Raw genomic sequence first — 19,215 nt, forward strand, 5'->3', positions numbered from 1 at the left:
CACGTGTCTGATTTATAACAATGCCACACAACACCGAGACGGAAGATAAATCTCTAGAAGACGTGGTTGGGTGTAATTGCAATGAGATAAATATCTAAGACCGGAATTAATGTGGAACACGTGGGAGGGACCCCACGAAATTCCATTTTTCAAATTCAAAACGTGATACCGCATGATTTTGATTACGTGCACGAGAGAGAGATGGAGAAGAGATTTTTCCATGTCATCAACACACACGAAATAATATATTATCATATTATTATATAAATAATAAGATATGTGTGCTAAAAAATTAATAATCTCACTATTCCCATTAAAACATATGATGTACCACTTGTGTCTCCTTCACAATTAAAAATTTATCGAGATGGAGACCCAACTCCTTAACCACAAAAGAAATTGGACACCTCTCACTATATTGATAGACATCAATAATTGAAGAAAACTATTATTAACACTTCACAAATCTCATTCTACACTTTTCACAAGTGTTTTTTTATTCTTTCTAATTATAGAAAGTTTAGAATGCAAAATGAAAATTTTAAAGTGCCAATAACAATTCTCTTAATTCTCTTAATTGAAACGCAAATTAAGCAAATTAGATCGAGACAAGTACTTTACGAGCATGTTGTGCATTTGTGCGACCCAAGTAATTTTCGAGCGTGTTGGGGAATATAGACAGGTAAAAATCAATATATACAAAAAAATGAGTATAGCATAATAAGAATGCTTCGATGGACACGTGGACACACGAGAAATTACAAGGATATTCGCAAAAAAGGAAGAATGGCCGCAATTTAAGATATGATGAGAAAAAATCAATTAAGGTAGTTTGGACATGCAAACCTACATATGCTACGGTTACAAAATGAAATTATGAGAAAAATGCTCAACACGAAAGAGGCAGAGAAAAAAACACAGGAAAATTCATCAAATCAAAGCAAACAGTGCAACGAAATTAGAGACATAGATCCAAAGTTATAATAAGCTAACACAAAATTCATTACTTAGGGTATTTAAAGCAAAACATTTGTGCTCTAGTCGCAACAAAACACGAGCAAGAAACGCTTATAACATCCGCTAAAATAAACTGTAAAGGTCGGTAAAAGAAACTAACGATAAAATCAAGGCTCGTGATATCGAAACGCTTCTAAATTGAGAGGCCTCCACTTCATTCTTCTTCCTCTTCGTCGCCATCACCACCAGCAGCCTTCTTGGCAGCGGCCTTCTGGTTCCTTCTCTTCACCCTTCCAGGGCGCCCACCTCCGAGGGGACTGGTGAGAGAGAAGTCAATGTGCTTCTGGGAGTCCACCCTCACCATGAAAGATGGGATGTTGACCACCTGCCTTCCGACCCTGGCAATGAAAGAAGGATATTGAAAAATAAACACCACAAGCTTTGACATCAAACTTAACAAAACATACAACGCATTTCTTTTCCGCGAGAACATTGTGCTGTACGACAAAGATGGCTCCAGCACACAAAATAGAAAAACCCAACTCCCGCCCTCCAACTCTTCACCCAAAAACGTTGATAGATATAGAATGTTCATTTCACTATGCTTAATCTGAAGATAATAATAATACCAAAGAACACATGCTTAGTATGAACAATGTGTGTTCACAAATAATATCATAAAAATTGTAGACACACGCAGTTAACCCACTTAGTCACGACAATTTAACCACGTAAACTCGCACAAATAACCAGACAACAAGTAATAACCTAGAGAGAACAGTTGGAAAATGTGAAGCTTGATTTACAAAACACATGAAAATCATTAGCCGTCCAAAACAATTTGAAGCTTAACTAACAAATAAGAAGATCAACCATGTTGGTAGAAAAATTGCCATCTTATTAAACACATCTCCCAACTATAGATATGTAACAAACAGATAACACAAACGACGTTTTGAGTAACAAGGTTTATACCTGATGTGCCTTTGCCTGATGAGAACTCTGGCGTGGTGAATGGACTTGGCCATACCAGTTTTGAACACAAGGGTTTGAAGACGACGCTCCAAAAAGTTCTCCACTGTCAAAGCCAACACATAATCGAGCTTGTTCTGGCTCTCATCCAGAAGCCCATACCTGTTCATCCTGCGAAGAAGAGCCTCACCCTCAAAGATACGGCGAGGATTTTTCTCATCCAGGGTAAGAAGTTCTCTGGCAGCATTACGGATACGGCTCAGAGAATACTGAACCCTCCACAGTTCCCTCTTTGCGCGGAGTCCATATTCTCCAACAAGCTTCAGCTCAGCATCTAAACGTTCCTTCTCATAAGGACGACGTGGCTTCTTGAAGGTCTTCCCATCTGCCATCACACATCATAATGTACAAACATTTCAATACAAATTTCATTCAACAATATCAAAAATTGACAAGAACGAAATCATAATTCAAAACTTGAATTTGAATAATGAAACATACACAGGTTTTCAATTGATAGATAACATCACACACTGATAGTAAAAAAAGGGATTAATAACAGGGGTAAAAACGAAAATCATTCTATCAGTAAAAAGTGTAAATTTTAAGCACCCCCCTAAGACTTTTGTACTAAACCCTAACTCTTTTCAGGTTTTTTTTTTCTTTTAATGGAAAAAACAGCTTCAATGTAAACAATTTAGAACAAGATTTTTCAACATAAATACTTGAAACCAAACGTGATTTAGCTAGATCCAGCATAAACAAAGCAAACATGATTAATCCAAGAAAATCCAGTAACATCATAAGCAAAAAAAATTGTCTAAATACAGATTAAACACTCATTTGGCTGCAAATGCTGAATTAAGAGGAGGATAATTAACGAAATCAAAGTTTAATGACGATTAACACAAATGGGCAAACTCAAAAACTCGTTAAACTTCAACAGATTAGGATAATAAAACCAACAAATAGCTAAATCATTCGAAAAGAAAGCAATCAAAATCTACAAACAAAGATAAACAGCTCAATCGAAACCCTAATTGCTCCGTAGATATAAGATAGAGAGGGAGATGAGAGGCTTACAGTTGCGGTAATGGACGACGTGCACCATGGCTGGTTAGCCCTAGGTCAGATCCAGAAAGGAGAGTGAGAGAGTGAGAGAGAGGGGGAGGCTCGCGCTGCCGAGTTCTGAGAGAAGAGGACGACCCAAATGGCACTTTGTTTCGCTTTATATGCAAACCCTAAATTTGGCTAAACCCTAGTGGTGCGAGCGTAATGACAAATTTGCCCCTGTGTTGTGCTGGGCTTGTGCGGAACAAGCCCTTTACCTTTGGATTGGACTTTTCCCCATTTCGAACTTAAGCATCTAATTTTGGGCTGACTATATGTGTACACTGGGTCCAACTAATTTTGGGCGCAGTCTGGTTTGAATCGGTTTTACTTGAAATCGTGGCTCGATCAGCCATTAAATGGTGAGTTTTGATTCGGTTACATGAAATGGAGGCAAAGCCCATCAAAACCAAACTTTTGTTGGACAGTTTGGCGATTCAAGGCTAGTTTGGAATTGTTGCACTTTTAAAAAAAAACTGTTTTTATGTCTTTAAGAATAATTAGCTGTAAAATAAAGTAGTTGAATGTTTGATAAACTATATTTTAAAAGTGTTAGTGCTAAAATCAGTGTAAAAGCGTTAGTAAAACCTCATAACCCACCCCCCGTTTAGTTGAAAACCGATTAAGATCGAGTAGAGAACAGTGTCTCTTATGTATGAGATGAAACATAATGGTAAACGTGGTAACTCATATAAAAATGTCACATGCCAAAACCAATGAAATTTATAGGCGGTTTGATTTGGTTTAGCCGGTTTCCCATAGAGGCAACATCAAACCATACCAATCTAATTACAAGTTGGTTCATTTTAATTAAATATTAATACATTTTTAGCGTTAAAATGAACCAAATTCGTTAAATATGTTCTACCAACGTTATACCTTAACATATAAATATCAAGTTACAAGCTTTAAAAATTGTGCTTATAGCATCAAGAGACAAATTTTTAGCTCTAGTCAAGTGATGAGCTCTTTACCCACGTATACGTTACTAATGTTGCTCACCTAAAGTCCTTATTTTGAGGACCGTACCTCTTTTATATAAACCTTTAGGTCAATCTAACGGTAATTACGCTTATTTACGCAAATCTCATGTATTACGCTCAAACAAAATTCTAATTGGTACAAACCAAAAAAAAAAAAAACGAGAGAAGAAGATTTGACGTTGTCAAATCCTTCTCCAAGGGGGGGCGGAGGTTTAATGGTCTTTTATCTCTCAGTGCTAACGAATCAAAAGCAAGGTAAAGAAGAAGAAAAATAGTTGTTGTCACGAATTGTACAAATAATAATGCAAGAACACCAAATTTATTTAAAAAAAAAAAGAAAAAAAAAAGAGGAATTTGCATAAATATCACTTGAATTTTCATGGGTGCGAATCACCACCTGAAGAATTATTTTGGTAATTTACCGTATAAAAACTCGTTTTGATGTACTTTTAAAATGATTGAAAGTACTTTTAGAGAAAATGTTTTTAGCTTTAAAAACACTTAAGGCCATCTCCAACCGAATGGTCCAAAGGGCCAGAGGGCCGAAAATAGCCCGAAAACCGTCTCCAACCAAGCACTAGGCCAGGGGGCTCGTGAAATCTGAGAGAGCCGCACTGAATCTGAAAGGGCTGGCCAGAAAAATCATTATTCCTGTTGATTTGATTTTTTTTTTTACAGTTTTATTATTATTTTTTATTTACAAAATTTTTCCTCTAACTTCTATCTTTCATATATTTTTTTTAATTCTATTTTTTCCCTATAACTTTTATTTTACAAATTTTGTTTCATATTTTTTTTAAATTCCATTTTTTCCTATAACTTCTATTTCACAAAATTTGTTTCATTTTATTTTAAATTCTATTTTTTTTTCCTATAACTTCTATTTCACAAAATTTGTTTCATATTTTTCTCCTATAACTTCCTAAGCCATTATACAACATTAAATTAAATTAAATTAAATTAAGTAACATGAAACAACATTAAACAATATGAAACAACATTCAATAACATTAACCAACATACAAATTATACAACATAAAAAAAACATTTAACATGTCACATCCCGGCCCGGGACGGATCACTTCCCGGGCCTGCTCCACCACCGTAGCACGATATTATCCGTTTTGGGCTTACCATTCCCTCACAGTTTTGTTTTTGGGAACTCATGAGCAACTTTCCAGTGGGTCACCCATCATGGGATTGCTCTAGCCCTCTTCTCACTTAACTTCTGAGTTCCTACGGAACCCGAAGCCAGTAAGCTCCCAAAAGGTCTCGTGCTAGGTAGGGATGAGAATATACATATAAGGATCACTCCCCTGGGCGATGTGGGATGTCATATAACAACATGAAACTTAAACAATATTTTTAAAAATATTTAACAACATAAAACTTAAACGCCAACTTCATACTTCTTTTGGCCTAAAGATGTGCAATAAGATCCTGTTGTAGGTACTTGTTTGTGGCACTGAACATATCATTCTATAGCGCCTCATGTACTCATTTATAGAGATACTACCAGTTCTTGGATTGAAAGGCAAATTAGGCCCATCATATATTTTTGCACGAGCCCTTCTTGACCTATTTGGATCTTCTTGGTCGTCATCAGACTCTCCATCAATATACCCATCTCGCTCCTCTTCCACTATCATATTGTGTAATATGATGCAAGACATCATGATGGAGTCCAGATTTTCTCGATTGCACCCTCTTGCCGGTTCGCCAATGATCTTTCACCATGCTTATAGAACACTGAAAGCTCTCTCAACATCTTTCTTGTATGCCTCTTGGTGTAAGGTAAACAACTTATCTGCGTCATTCCTAGGGTTTGGAATTGCTTGGACAAGTGTCACCCACTTTGGGTAAATGCCATCTGCCAAGTAATACCGTATATTGTATTGATGGTTATTGATGTAGTAGTTAAGTTCAGGTGCTTTACCTTCCGTTAAGTTATTGAAGAGGGGTAAACGCCCAAGAACTGTAATGTCATTTTGGGATCCAGGGACTCCAAAGAAAGCATGCCAGATCCATGTGTCATATGAGGCAACCGCCTCTAACACAACAGTTGGCTTTCTCGACATTCTGCTAAAACCTCATTGCCATCCGATGGGACAGTTCTTCCAATCCTAATGCATGCAGTCTAATGACCCCATCATGCCCGGAAACCCACGGTCTTCAGCTTTGCGAATGAGCCGATTCAGATCTTCTTGATTTGGCTCACGGAGGTACTCGTTTTTGTAAACCTGAACGATTATGTCACATAATTGTTCAAGAGTATCAAGACATGTAAACTCAGACATACCATGGATTTCATCCATCGAATCAGCTGAAGAGCCATAGACCATCATTCGGAGTGCAACAGTATCCTTTTGATGAGATGAGAAACCAGGGCGGTGTGCTCTATTCCACTTCTATCGAAAGTATGGATTGACCTGCTGGACATCACGAAGTAAACGCTCGAAGACATGACGCCTCATCTGGAAGCGACGCCTGAAATCCTCTTCTGTGTACACCGAGTTGGGGTTGAAGTAGTTGTTCATCAAATTGGCATGCAACATCGCTCTGTTTCGTGGTTTGTAATAGCAACCAGCAATAGAGCCACCCCACTGAGGTGTTCCTCAGTTGGCTGACACATCATGGCTGCGGCCATAACTGCTGCTCTGTTTTGTTTGTGGCGCCTTACTTGAACTTCTTCATCATACTCCTCATCTTTTCGTCTTATTTGCGCCTAGGCTTCCAATTTGGAATTGGATGAGGACCCCTAGTTGGAATCCGAAGAGGATCAAAAGTTGGAATTCATTGCAAACTTGAATTGAAATAGATTGAATTCAAAGTTGTGTGAATTATAGCCTAATATCCACCATATTTATAGTAAAAGAAAAATTCAAATCCAACGGCTAGTTGATGTCACTTAGCCTTTGGATTTGAATTTAAGTTGTAGTTTTTAAATAATAAATTATGTTTGGCTCTATGGCCTTTTGGCCCTCGGTTGAAGATGGAGGCAAATATGGCCCTGTACTGTTCATTAAAATATTAATTTCTTGGAGGGCCAGATGACTAAAACAAGCTTTCTGCCCAGCCCTCGGTTGGAGATGGCCTAATGTGCTTTCTGCAAGAAGTACCAGTTATGTACTTCTTCTAAGAAGCACTTTAAGTGCTTTTCTAGAATTTATTTGCATTTTTACTAAAGATTGGTTTAAGAAATATTTTTACCAAAAGCGCTTTTAATTATTTTAAAAGTATATCTAAACGAACTCTAAGACTTCACATTTGGTGCTAGTGTACCATCCATGTCCAATTCTGATAAATTTGCCGTTAAATCAGATTATGGATATCACATGTGCGTTTTTTCAAGGTTCATTTGGTAAATCAACATATCTATAAACCAAAATATGTTTCAAACCCACATAAATTCCCATTTCACATTCCTTCTCCTACCCTACCAAGGTCAGATGTCCATGCTCCACTACCATAAGGTCATTTCCAATTGAAATGGCTAAACATAGCCGCATCTAGAATTATAATCTTGCAAAAAAATGATTTTCAAATGAACAATGTTAAGTCATGCTCATATACCATCTCCAACCGAATGGGCTAAAAATAGTCCCTTCAATAATATATAAGTTTTAAGTTTATAGTTTAAACTTATTGGTTAATATAATTAAACTATTGTTGGATGTTTTCAAATCTAGCCTTTAAATTTAAATCAATTATTAAAACTGAGAAGCTGAGCACTAAAAAATGGGCTAGGAAGGGACTACATTTGGCTAACCTGATACTCTTTTAGGCAAATAATGATCTGGTGGACTCTATAGAATTATAGCCCAACCCTCGGGTCGAGATAATTTTTTGGCAAATCAAGTCATTTTTTGGCTTTTAGACATTTAGCCCTCTTTATTGGAGATGGTCTAACCCCCAATTCACATCCATATCTTTTTCTCTCTGCATCCACCAACTTCAGTCATATAGGAGCCTGGTGCAAAATGGATCATTTTTGCGCTACAAAACAGTTATCAAATTTGCAATCCACGAGATTTCGAAGTCTAGATGGTAAATTGTCAAAATGAATTATTCAAGTGGTAAATGAGCACCATTAAAATTCAAGGATATTTATACAACTGACCCAAAAAAGAAAAATAAATTGTAAAACAAACTTTCACATTAAATATTATATTTACAAAATAACTATAACGTATGCTTACTATATAACTCGGACACGTGTCATTTTCTAACTCTATTAACGTTTACATTAAATATTATATTTCAAATTTTGATTAAAAAAAAAAACTAAGCAAAATTAATGAAAATACACGTGATAGATAATTAAGTGTCCGGTGGAGATAACAATGTAAATTGTGAACAAAAATGCTCCTTGTCTTACTCTCTCTCGTCTCCGTTTACTTTATCCCCGAGTTTCCCCTTGATTTCTGCCGATTCATCTCCTTGTCTCACTCTCTCTCGTCTCAGTTAATTGGAGGTGTTAGGCTTTGAGCTGAGTTGAGTTCGAGAAGATGAGTGCTTAGAAGAAGAGGAACTTCCAAGTTGAAGCCTTCAAACATCGGGTCGTGGTTGATCCGAGGTACGCTAAGAAGACGTGGAAGATCCTGGAGCATGCAATTCATGAAATTTACAATCACAATGCTAACGGGCTCAGCATGGATGACATCTAAGGTTTGCCATTAGCTATTTCAATTAACGCAAAAGGATATGTAAATATGTATGAACTATGATCTAGTTTTTGGGTAATGAAATTATTGATGCTTGTTAGGAGGTGATGATTTGTTCTAGGTTTGTGAGATACAACTTTCAGTCTGATCATCTTATTCCTAAGTTGCTTTTTTGCCATTGATTTTTTTTCGTGATCCATTTTCTCAGTTTACATGTTGATTTAGGTGTAATTGATGGTCTTATGGTTTACTTATCTAAGGAGTGGGTTGATAACTTGCAGGAAGGCATTGCACCTAATAAAGTGGATATTTCCCGATTGTTATTTCTTAATTTTTTTGCATGTTACCCTCTCGTAGGGTGAGAGCTTACTGTGCATAGTTACGGTAGCAAAATGAGTGATTATAGGCTATTTAAAGGTTTGGAATATTTTAGAGAGTGTAGGCATATTTGTTTCCAAAGTTACGTGTCACGATGGTTCTAGGATATCTTCGCAGTTGATCACTAGGTTCTAGGATATTATTGTATTATCTCTTATCTAAGTTGCTTGTATCTAACTCCGCATGTGTAAGTTTATCTTACATTGCCGGTCCCAAGCCTGGATAAATGAGGAGGGGAGGGCGTCAAGTAGTCAACAGTCGGCACTCTTATCTTACATCGAATCCTTGGGATGCGATCATATCAACTCACATGCACTGGATCCCATCTGAACTCCGAAGTTAAGCAAGTTTGGGCGAGAGTAGTACTAGGATGGGTGACCTCTTGGGAAGTCCTCGTGTTGCATCACCACAGCCGACCCCACCTAGATGGAAAGACTTTGCTGTTGTTGTTGTATGTTGCTTGTATCTGTTCTACTTTATCATTTATGCCTATTTATGCTAGAGTGTTAGTCTTGTCTCTTCTATCCCCTTGTAGTGCATTTGATGGTAGTCTCCCACATATTTTACTTCCACTTCACTTTAATTCTCATTCCGTTGTTAGTTCAGAATTTTGGAATGATCCTGAACTGTCTATTGGTTAAGACAAATTTGGACCTTATTTTCCACCCCATTTGTGAGGCATATAATTTTGTGCCCTGACTTGATTTGGTTATATTGATAAGCTTTGCTTAGTAAGAGTGTAATTTATGAAAAACGGAGGATTCTCTATGTGTAGCTTTCCAATTTGTTATGTCTCATTTTGCAAAGATAACTTGCAAATGGATTTGATTTTTTATGTTATAACTATTGTTTGTTTCACATCTTGATACTTTGTGCTTTTGATGTTTAATAATGTGGCATGAATTTAGGAATGCTTACAATATGTTTCTGCGCAAATTTGGAGAGAAACTTTACTCTGGTCTGGTGACAACCATGACTTATCATCTAAAAGAAATGTCTAAGTCGATTGAAACTGCTCGGGGGGAGTTGTTTCTGGAAGAGCTTGACCGGAAATGGGCTGAGCATAACAAAGCGTTGCTGGTAATTCAAGACATATTGATGTACATGGATAGGACTTTCATCCCAAGCACCCACAAAACCCTATTCGTGAGCTTGGGTTGAACCTGTGGAGAGATGTTGTTATCCATGCTAGCGAAACCCAATCTAGGCTTTTGGATATACTTCTTGAGTTTGTGCACAGAGAAAAGAGTGGCGAAGTAAGTCACAGAGGCTTGATGAGGAATATTATAAAAATGTAATGGATTTAGGTTCTATTGTTTACCAAGATGACTTTGAGAAGCATTTTCTTGAGGTTTCAGCTGATTTTTACTGTTGTGAGTCTCAAGAGTTCATAGAGTCATGTCATTGTGGGAACTATTTAAAGAAGGCTGAGAGACGCTTAATGGAAGAAAGGGAGAGAGTGTCCCATTATTTGGATGTTAGAAGTGAAGCTAAGTTAACTATTATGGTGGAGAAGGTGATGATTGAAAGTCACATGAACAAACTAGTTCATATGGAAAGCTCAAGTTTAGTTAATATGCTTGTGGATGAAAAATATGACGACTTGGAAAGAATGTATAGCTTGTTTTGCAGGGTGCATAATGGACTTGTAATAGTACGAGATGTCATGACCGCTTACATATGAGATACTGGTATGCAGCTAGTTACATACCCATAAAGGTTAAGGGATCTTATAGATTTTGTGCAGCGTCTCCTGGATTTGAAGGAAAAATATGACAAAGTTATCAGCTTGGTGTTTAACAATGACAAAACATTCCAAAATGCTCTAAATTCCTCTTTTGAATACGTCATCAATTTGAATGCCCTGTCCCCTAAATTCATTTATCTGTTTGTCGATGACAAGCTTCGTAAAGGACTAAGAGGGGTTAGCGAGGAGGATGTAGAGGTTGTACTAGACAAGGTCATGATGCTTTTCCGTTACCTTCAAGAGACAGATAAGGAGATGATTGAAGGTCACATGAACATACTAGTTCATATAGAGAGCTCGGGCTTAGTTAATATGCTTGTGGATGACAAATACGACAACTTGGGAAAAATGTATTGCTTGTTCCGCAGGGTGCATAATGGACTTGTAATAGTACAAGATGTCATGACTGCTTACATCCGAGATACTGGTATGCAGCTAGTTACCGACCCAGAAATGTTAAGGGATCCTGTAGATTTTGTGCAGCGCCTCTTGGATTTGAAGGATAAATATGACAAAGTTATCAGCTTGGCATTTAACAATGACAAAACATTCCAAAATGCTTTAAATTCCTCTTTTGAATACGTCATCAATTTGAATGCCCGGTCCCCTGAATTCATTTCTTTGTTTGTGGACGACAAACTTTAGAAATGACTGAGAGGGGTTAGTAAGGAGGATGTAGAGGTTGCACTGGACAAGGTCATGATACTTTTCTATTATCTTCAAAAGAATGATAAGAAGATGATTGAAGGTCACATGAATAGATTAGTTTATATGTAGAGCTCAGGCTTAGTTAATATGCTTGTGGATGACAAATATGACGACTTGGGAAGAATGTATAGCTTGTTCCACAAGGTGTAGAATGGACTTGTAATAGTATGAGATGTCATGACTGCTTACATCCGAGATACTGGTACGCAGCTAGTTACTGACCCAGAAAGGTTAAGGGATCCTGTGGATTTTGTGCAGCATCTCCTGGATTTGAAGGATAAATATGACAAGGTTATCAGCTTGGCGTTTAACAATGACAAAACATTCCAGAATGATCTAAATTGTTCTTTTGAATACTTCATTAATTTGAATGCCCGGTCCCCTGAATTCATTTATCTGTTTGTGGATAACAATCTTCGGAAATGACTGAGAGGGGTTAGTAAGGAGGATGTAAAGGTTGTGCTTGATAAGGTCATGATGCTTGTCCGTTATCTTCAGGAGAAAGATGTCTTTAAAAAGTATTACAAGCAACACTTGGCAAAGAGGCTTCTTTCTGGGAAGACTGTTTCTGATGATGTAGAAAGAAGTCTGATTGTTAAGCTCAAAACAGAGTACGGATATCAGTTTACTTGTAAACTGGAGGGTATGTTCACTGATATGAAGATCTCTCAGGATACGATGCATGGATTCTACTCAACTGTGGGACCTCAGTTAGGCGATAGCCCAACGCTAATTGTCCAGGTCCTCACGACAGGTTCATGGCCTACTCAACCAAGTGCCACGTGCAACCTTTCAGCAGAAATTTTGTGGGTATGTGAGAAGTTCAAGAGTTACTATCTTGGGACCCATACTGGCCGGAGATTGTTGTGGCAAACTAATATGGGCACAGTTAATTTAAAATCAACTTTTGGAAAGGGTCAAAAGCATGAGCTGAATGTTTCCATATATCAGTTGTGTGTACTGATGCTATTCAACAATGCTGATCGGTTGACGTATAAGGAAATTGAGCAGGCTACAGAGATACCAGTCGTTGACTTGAAGAGGTGTCTGCAATCTCTGGCCTGTGTTAAAGGGAAGAACGTTCTTTGGAAGGAGCCAATGAGCAAGGACATAGCTGAGGAGGATGCCTTATTTTTTAATGAAAAGTTCACAAGCAATTTCTTCAATATAAAGATTGGTATTGTGGTTTCCCAAAGGGAGACTGAACAAGAAAATGTAGAAACCCGACGGAGAGTAGAGGAAGACAGGAAACCACAGATTGAGGCAGCGATTGTGAGGATCATGAAGTTAAGGCGGGTTCTGGATCACAATAACATTGTTGCCGAGGTGACGAAACGACTGCATGGGCTATTTTTGCCCAACCCTGTTGTAATAAAGAGACGAATCGAGTCTCTCATTGAGCGGGAGTTTTTGTAGAGGGATAAAATAGATGGAAAATTGTACAGGTACCTTGCTTGAAAGGAAAAGAAAACCATGGCTGGTTTCTTTTCTTCTTTATTTGTGGCTTTTGGCACAAACCTGTATGATTTATCCTACATTTGGTCAGTACGAATGTTGTTCTTGGACCATTACGGGTTGCGGGTGGGTTTCGATGAAGTACGTTAATGTATGTTTGTCGCTTAAATCTTTCCTCATGTTTTATTCAACTTCTCCGAATGGGATGATGAACTATTAATCTTACTACATAGAATGTTGATACCAATACGTGGATTAACTATAGTGTCCAAGGATTGAATCCCGTCAACTGTACGACCACAGACCCAGAAAGCCCCTACTCGACCACTCGATCATTTGGGCCCACCCACCTTCAATCTTTGGTCCGACCTCCCTCTTTTTGTTGGAGGCCGATTAGAACGAGTAGAGAACAAGAACACTCTCTTTTTAAGTGTGAGATGAAACAAAATAGTAAATGACGGTAACCCATATATAAATGTCACATGCCAAAACTAATGAAATTTATTAGGCGGTTTAATTCGGTTTAGCCGGTTTCCCGTATAGGCAACATCAAACCATTCCAATCTAATTACAACTTGGTTCATTTTAATTAAATATTAATACACTTTTAGCTTTAAAACCAACCAAATCGGTCGAATTGACTCTACCAACGTTATACCTTACCATAAAAACATTTGAGTTACAAGCTTTTAAAATTGCGCTAACAGTGTTAAGAGAGAGATTTTTAACTCTAGTCAAGTGGTTAGCATTTTACCTACATATACGTAATGCTACTCACTTAAAGTCCCCATTTTGAGTATCTATACATCTTTTTATATAAACCTTACTAACTCAAATCCCCTTTATTACACTCAAATAAAATTCTAATTGGTAAAAAAGAGAAAACAAAAAGAGAGAAGAAGATTTGATGTCAAATCCTTCTTGATGGTGAGCTGGGGTTTATTAGTCTTTTTACACTCAGCGTCTACGAATCAAAAAGGGCTAACAAAGGAGAAAAGAGTTGTCTCAAATCGTCCAAAGAGAAATGTTACCAAAACTCTCTCAAAAGTGAGATTTTTTAAGAATTCTTTGTCAACTCATATATTTGACACAATATTTTATAATATTACCATGAAAATTAACGTATAGAAAGTTCCATCTTAAGAGAGTTTTTTTAGCATATATCTTGTTCACATAATAATGTAAAAAGCCATTTAGTACTAAGGTCTGATAATTTTTCTCTTCACATGTAAGTGAGAGGTTTTAAGTTCGAATCTTATGGATATCGAATTCGATATCAAATTAAGTTGTCTATTACGAGGCTTAACCGAACTTCTTCTCCTTATAGTATAAAATATATTTTTGTGCTAAAAAATAATAATAATGCAAGAACACCAAATTTATTAAAAATAAAAAAAAAAATCACAAAATAAAGCGGTCGACATTTCTCACTCTCTCTTGCGTCTCCGTTATCATTATCCCCGGGTTGTCCCGTTTCCAATTGGAAACCCCTGATTTCTTCGTCCCAAACCCGTGCATCTCCAAAACCCCTTTCTCACGTGCTCTGATCGTTTGATCTTCTCCCCAATTCGGGTCAACAGCCAGGGTTTTCTCGCAGTACCCGAACCGCCCGATCTCAATCGGGTTTCTAGGGTTTGGAATCGGGACCGCGTATCAGTTAATCGGAGGTGTTAGGTTTTCAGCTGAGTTGTTCGAGAAGATGAGTGGTCAGAAGAAGAGGAACTTCCAAATTGAAGCCTTCAAACATCGGGTCGTGGTTGATCCGAAGTACGCTGAGAAGACGTGGAAGATCCTGGAGCATGCGATTCATGAAATTTACAATCACAATGCTAGCGGGCTCAGCTTCGAGGAGCTCTACAGGTTTGCTGCTTAGCTCTTTCGATTAACGCAAAAGGATATGTAATTACGCATGAATTATGATCTAGTTTTTGGGTAATGAAAATGTTGATTCTTGTTAGGAGGTGATAATTTGTTCTGGGTTTGTTGGATAACTTCATTTCTGAACACTATTAGTTAAAGTTTGATTAATTTGTGAGATACAGCTTTAAGTATGATGATCGTACTCTTATGTTGCTTTCGGGGTGTATGATTGCTTTTTCGCCCTAGTTTTTTGTTTGTGATCCAGTTTCTCAGTTTACATGTTGATTTAGGTGTAATTGATGGTCTTATGGTCTACTTGTGTAAGGAGTGGGTTGATGACTCGCAGCGGATTGCATTGTATCTAATAAATTGTATACTTCCCGATTGTTATTTCTTAATTTTGTGCATGTTGCCCTTTGGTAGTGTGAGAGCTTACTTTGTGTAGTTATGGTAGGAATTTGAGTGATTATAGGCTATTTAAAGGTTTGGCATATTTATTTGTTTCCAAAGTTACGTGTCACGATAATTCTAGGATATCTTTCTGGTTGATCACGAGGTGCCAGGATATCATTGTATTATCTCTTATCTATGTTGCTTATATCTGTTCTACATTACCATTTGTGCTTATTTATGCTAGAGAGTGTTAGTCTTGTCTCTTCTATCCCCTTGTAGTGTATTTGTTGGTAGTCTGATAGATTTTACTTCCACTGCACCTTAATTGTCATTCCATTATTAGTTCAGAATTATGGAATGATTGTGAACTGTGTATTGCTTAGGAAAAATTTGGACCTTATTTTCCACCCCATTTGTGAGTTATATGATTTCGTGCCATGACTTGATTCGCTATATTGATAAGCTTTTCTTAGTAAGAGTGTAATTTGAGGAAAGCGGAGGATTCTGTCTGTTTAGCATTTCCAGTTTGGTATTCTCATTTTGCAAAGATAACTTGCAAGTGGATTTGATTCTTATGTATAATTACTATTTGTTTCACATGACTTTATGCTTCTGATGTTTAATAATATGGCGTAAATTCAGGAATGCTTATAATATGGTTCTGCACAAATTTGGAGAGAAACTCTACTCCGGTTTGGTGACAACCATGACTCATCATCTAAAAGAAATATCTAAGTCAATTGAAGCTGCTCAGGGAGAGTTGTTTCTGGAAGAGCTGAACCGGAAATGGGCAGAGCATAACAAAGCGTTGCAGATGATCCGAGACATATTGATGTACATGGATAGGACCTTCATCCCAAGCACCCACAAGACCCCTGTTCATGAGCTTGGGTTGAACCTGTGGAGGGATGTTGTTATCCATGCTAGCAAAACCCGGTCTAGGCTTTTGGATACACTTCTTGAGCTTGTGCACAGAGAAAGGAGTGGGGAAGTAATTAACAGAGGCTTGATGAGGAATATTATAAAAATGTTAATGGATTTAGGTTCTACTGTTTACCAAGATGACTTTGAGAAGCATTTTCTTGAGGTCTCAGCTGATTTTTACCGCTGTGAGTCTCAAGAGTTCATAGAGTCATGCGATTGTGGGAACTATTTAAAGAAGGCTGAGAGACGCTTAACGGAAGAGATGGAGAGAGTGTCCCATTATTTGGATGCTAGAAGTGAAGCTAAGATAACTAATGTGGTGGAGAAGGAGATGATTGAAAGTCACATGAACAGACTAGTTCACATGGAGAGCTCAGGTTTAGTTAATATGCTTGTGGATGACAAATATGACGACTTGGGAAGAATGTATAGCTTGTTCCGCAGGGTGCAGAATGGACTTGTAATAGTACGAGATGTCATGACCGCTTACATCCGAGATACTGGTAAGCAGCTAATTACTGACCCAGAAAGGTTAAGGGATCCTGTAGATTTTGTGCAACGTCTCCTGGATTTGAAGGATAAATATGACAAAGTTATCAACTTGGCATTTAACAATGACAAAACATTCCAAAATGCTCTAAATTCCTCTTTTGAATACTTCATTAATTTGAATGCCCGGTGCCCTGAATTCATTTCTCTGTTTGTGGATGACAAGCTTCGGAAAGGACTGAGAGGGGTTAGCGAGGAGGATGTAGAGGTTGTACTGGACAAGGTCATGATGCTTTTCCGTTATCTTCAAGAGAAAGACGTCTTTGAAAAGTATTACAAGCAGCACTTGGCAAAGAGGCTTCTTTCTGGGAAGACTGTTTCTGATGATGCGGAAAGAAGTCTGATTGTTAAGCTCAAAACAGAGTGCGGATATCAGTTTACTTCTAAATTGGAGGGTATGTTTACTGATATGAAGACCTCTCAGGATACGATGCATGGATTCTACTCAACTGTGGGACCTCAGTTAGGCGATAGCCCAACGCTAACTGTCCAGGTCCTCACCACAGGTTCATGGCCTACTCAACCAAGTGCCACGTGCAACCTTCCAGCAGAAATTTTGTGGGTATGTGAGACGTTCAAGAATTACTATCTTGGGACCCATAGTGGCCGGAGATTGTCATGGCAAACTAATATGGGCACAGCTGATTTGAAAGCGACTTTTGGAAAGGGCCAGAAGCATGAGCTGAATGTTTCCACATATCAGATGTGTGTACTGATGCTATTTAACAACACTGACCGGTTGACATATAAGGAAATTGAGCAGGCCACAGAGATACCAGCCAATGACTTGAAGAGGTGCCTGCAATCTCTGGCCTGTGTTAAGGGGAAGAATGTTCTTCGGAAGGAGCCAATGAGCAAGGACATAGCTGAGGAGGATGCCTTCTTCATTAATGACAAGTTCACAAGCAAGTTCTTCAAGGTAAAGATCGGTACTGTGGTTGCGCAAAGGGAGTCTGAACCAGAAAATCTAGAAACCCGACAGAGAGTAGAGGAAGACAGGAAACCCCAGATTGAGGCAGCAATTGTGAGGATCATGAAGTCAAGGCGGTTCCTGGATCACAATAACATTGTTGCTGAGGTGACGAAACAGCTGCAGGGGCGATTCTTGCCCAACCCTGTTGTAATAAAGAAACGAATCGAGTCCCTAATTGAGCGGGAGTTTTTGGAGAGGGATAAAACAGATAGAAAATTGTACAGGTACCTTGCTTGAAAAAAAAAAACCATGGGTTGGTTCCTTTCTTCTTCATTTGTAGCTTTTGGCACAAGCCTGTATGATTTATCCTGCATTTGGTCAGTTGGAATATTGTTCACGGATCATTACAGGCTGTGGGTGGGTTCCGATGAAGTTACATTAATGCATCTTTGTTGCTTAATCTTTCCTCATGTTTATTCAACTTTTCCAAATGGGATGATGGAACTTTGTTGGAAAGAATCATTCTCCTCCTGTATCAGATTTTGAGCACCAGTATTTACGCTCATCCAATGCAGGGTTTGTAAGAGCTCGTTAACTTCAAAATTTATACTGTTGCTTCTGTTAGTACATGGTGATGGTCATTAATAGCTTGTGAAATGATTGCTGTACTCCTTGACGAAGAAAACCATTTCGCAAGAAGCTGGGTAAAACTGAGCTCACAGGAGGATACCATTCCTCGCCCACTGTTTGTGGGATAATCAGCTGGAAATGCTGCAATATTGTTATGTTATATGAAATCCAGATTGGATGATCCAAGCAAGGCAAAGATTTGACAAATATGTCGATGAAAGGTTAGATTTCCACTTTTGCGCAAAAATGATTTCTTTTGATCTCTGTCCGGTTCTAGGAGACTTAGCATTGTGTATAGTTTGCTTTGATCTTGTGGGGTCGATGCGTGTTCTAATTTGTTGTTTTTCTCTCCCTGGGGTTCAGCTCTTGTCTCAGGCTTTTGGTATTTCTTCAATTTGTTCAGGATTTTGTAATTATCGTTAGCTGAATCAGTTTCCGATTAATTTCAGAAAACCCTCAATAAACTGAAAAAAGCATTGGGAAACCTGAGACAACAGTTGACACCGAAGAGAGAAACAACGAAGTTTAAGACTTTATGTAACTACTAGTCTCTTGCCACATGCTAACGGCGTGTCATTATGCTCCTTTTTTAGTTTATTCTCAGTTAGTTTTTTGGTTATCATAGTATGCTCTTTTTTAGTTTTATTTTGATTATTTTGCTGATTTTTCCTTTATTTAATTAAGTTGTTCTTTTAAAAGTTGTAAGAATGGAGGGCCACTTTTGGTATATGAATGTTTCACCAAATCTGTGTTCTCCCTTCATACAGAGAGACAAAAGCTTTTTTTTGGGTCTGGGAGTGAACTTTATAAGTTGGAGATGAGATCATGAGATGATGAATGGAACCAAACAAATTATGGCAATTAATATTTTTATTTGTTTGGCACACTCCAACTCTCACATACAACTTTTAAATTGAGAAATGATGGGTAATTTCCATTTACTTTAGATGTCGGAGATGAGATACAGGAGAA

At 37.9% G+C, this 19,215-nt stretch overlaps 2 protein-coding genes, 1 non-coding gene and 1 pseudogene across 3 annotated transcripts; 3 read left to right on the top strand and 1 right to left on the bottom strand.

Annotated features, from left to right (window-relative positions):
* Positions 1–926: 926 nt before the first annotated feature.
* LOC125474851 (40S ribosomal protein S9-2-like) lies at positions 927–3,169 on the bottom strand. Its single transcript, XM_048578968.1, has 3 exons — positions 3,013–3,169; positions 1,933–2,314; positions 927–1,355 (listed from the first exon to the last, which is right to left on the bottom strand). The coding sequence occupies exons 1-3, from the start codon at positions 3,038–3,040 to the stop codon at positions 1,172–1,174; spliced, it is 594 nt and encodes a 197-aa protein (XP_048434925.1). The 5' UTR covers positions 3,041–3,169; the 3' UTR covers positions 927–1,171.
* Positions 3,170–8,225: 5,056 nt separating this feature from the next.
* Positions 8,226–13,143, top strand: LOC103933075 (annotated as a pseudogene).
* Positions 9,353–9,471, top strand: LOC125475037. Its single transcript, XR_007256372.1, has one exon. It is a non-coding gene; the product is annotated as a 5S ribosomal RNA (ribosomal RNA).
* Positions 13,144–14,384: 1,241 nt separating the features above from the next.
* LOC103933074 (cullin-3A) lies at positions 14,385–18,240 on the top strand. Its single transcript, XM_009342730.3, has 2 exons — positions 14,385–14,834; positions 15,870–18,240. Exons 1-2 carry the CDS (start codon positions 14,674–14,676, stop codon positions 17,908–17,910), a joined length of 2,202 nt encoding a protein of 733 aa, XP_009341005.2. The 5' UTR covers positions 14,385–14,673; the 3' UTR covers positions 17,911–18,240.
* The last annotated feature ends 975 nt before the right edge of the window (positions 18,241–19,215 follow it).

This window comes from the organism of the source record quoted next, unplaced genomic scaffold (genome assembly GCF_019419815.1).
Source record: "Pyrus x bretschneideri cultivar Hongxiangsu unplaced genomic scaffold, Pyrus_bretschneideri_v1 Contig13, whole genome shotgun sequence".
Lineage (NCBI taxonomy): Eukaryota > Viridiplantae > Streptophyta > Magnoliopsida > Rosales > Rosaceae > Pyrus > Pyrus x bretschneideri.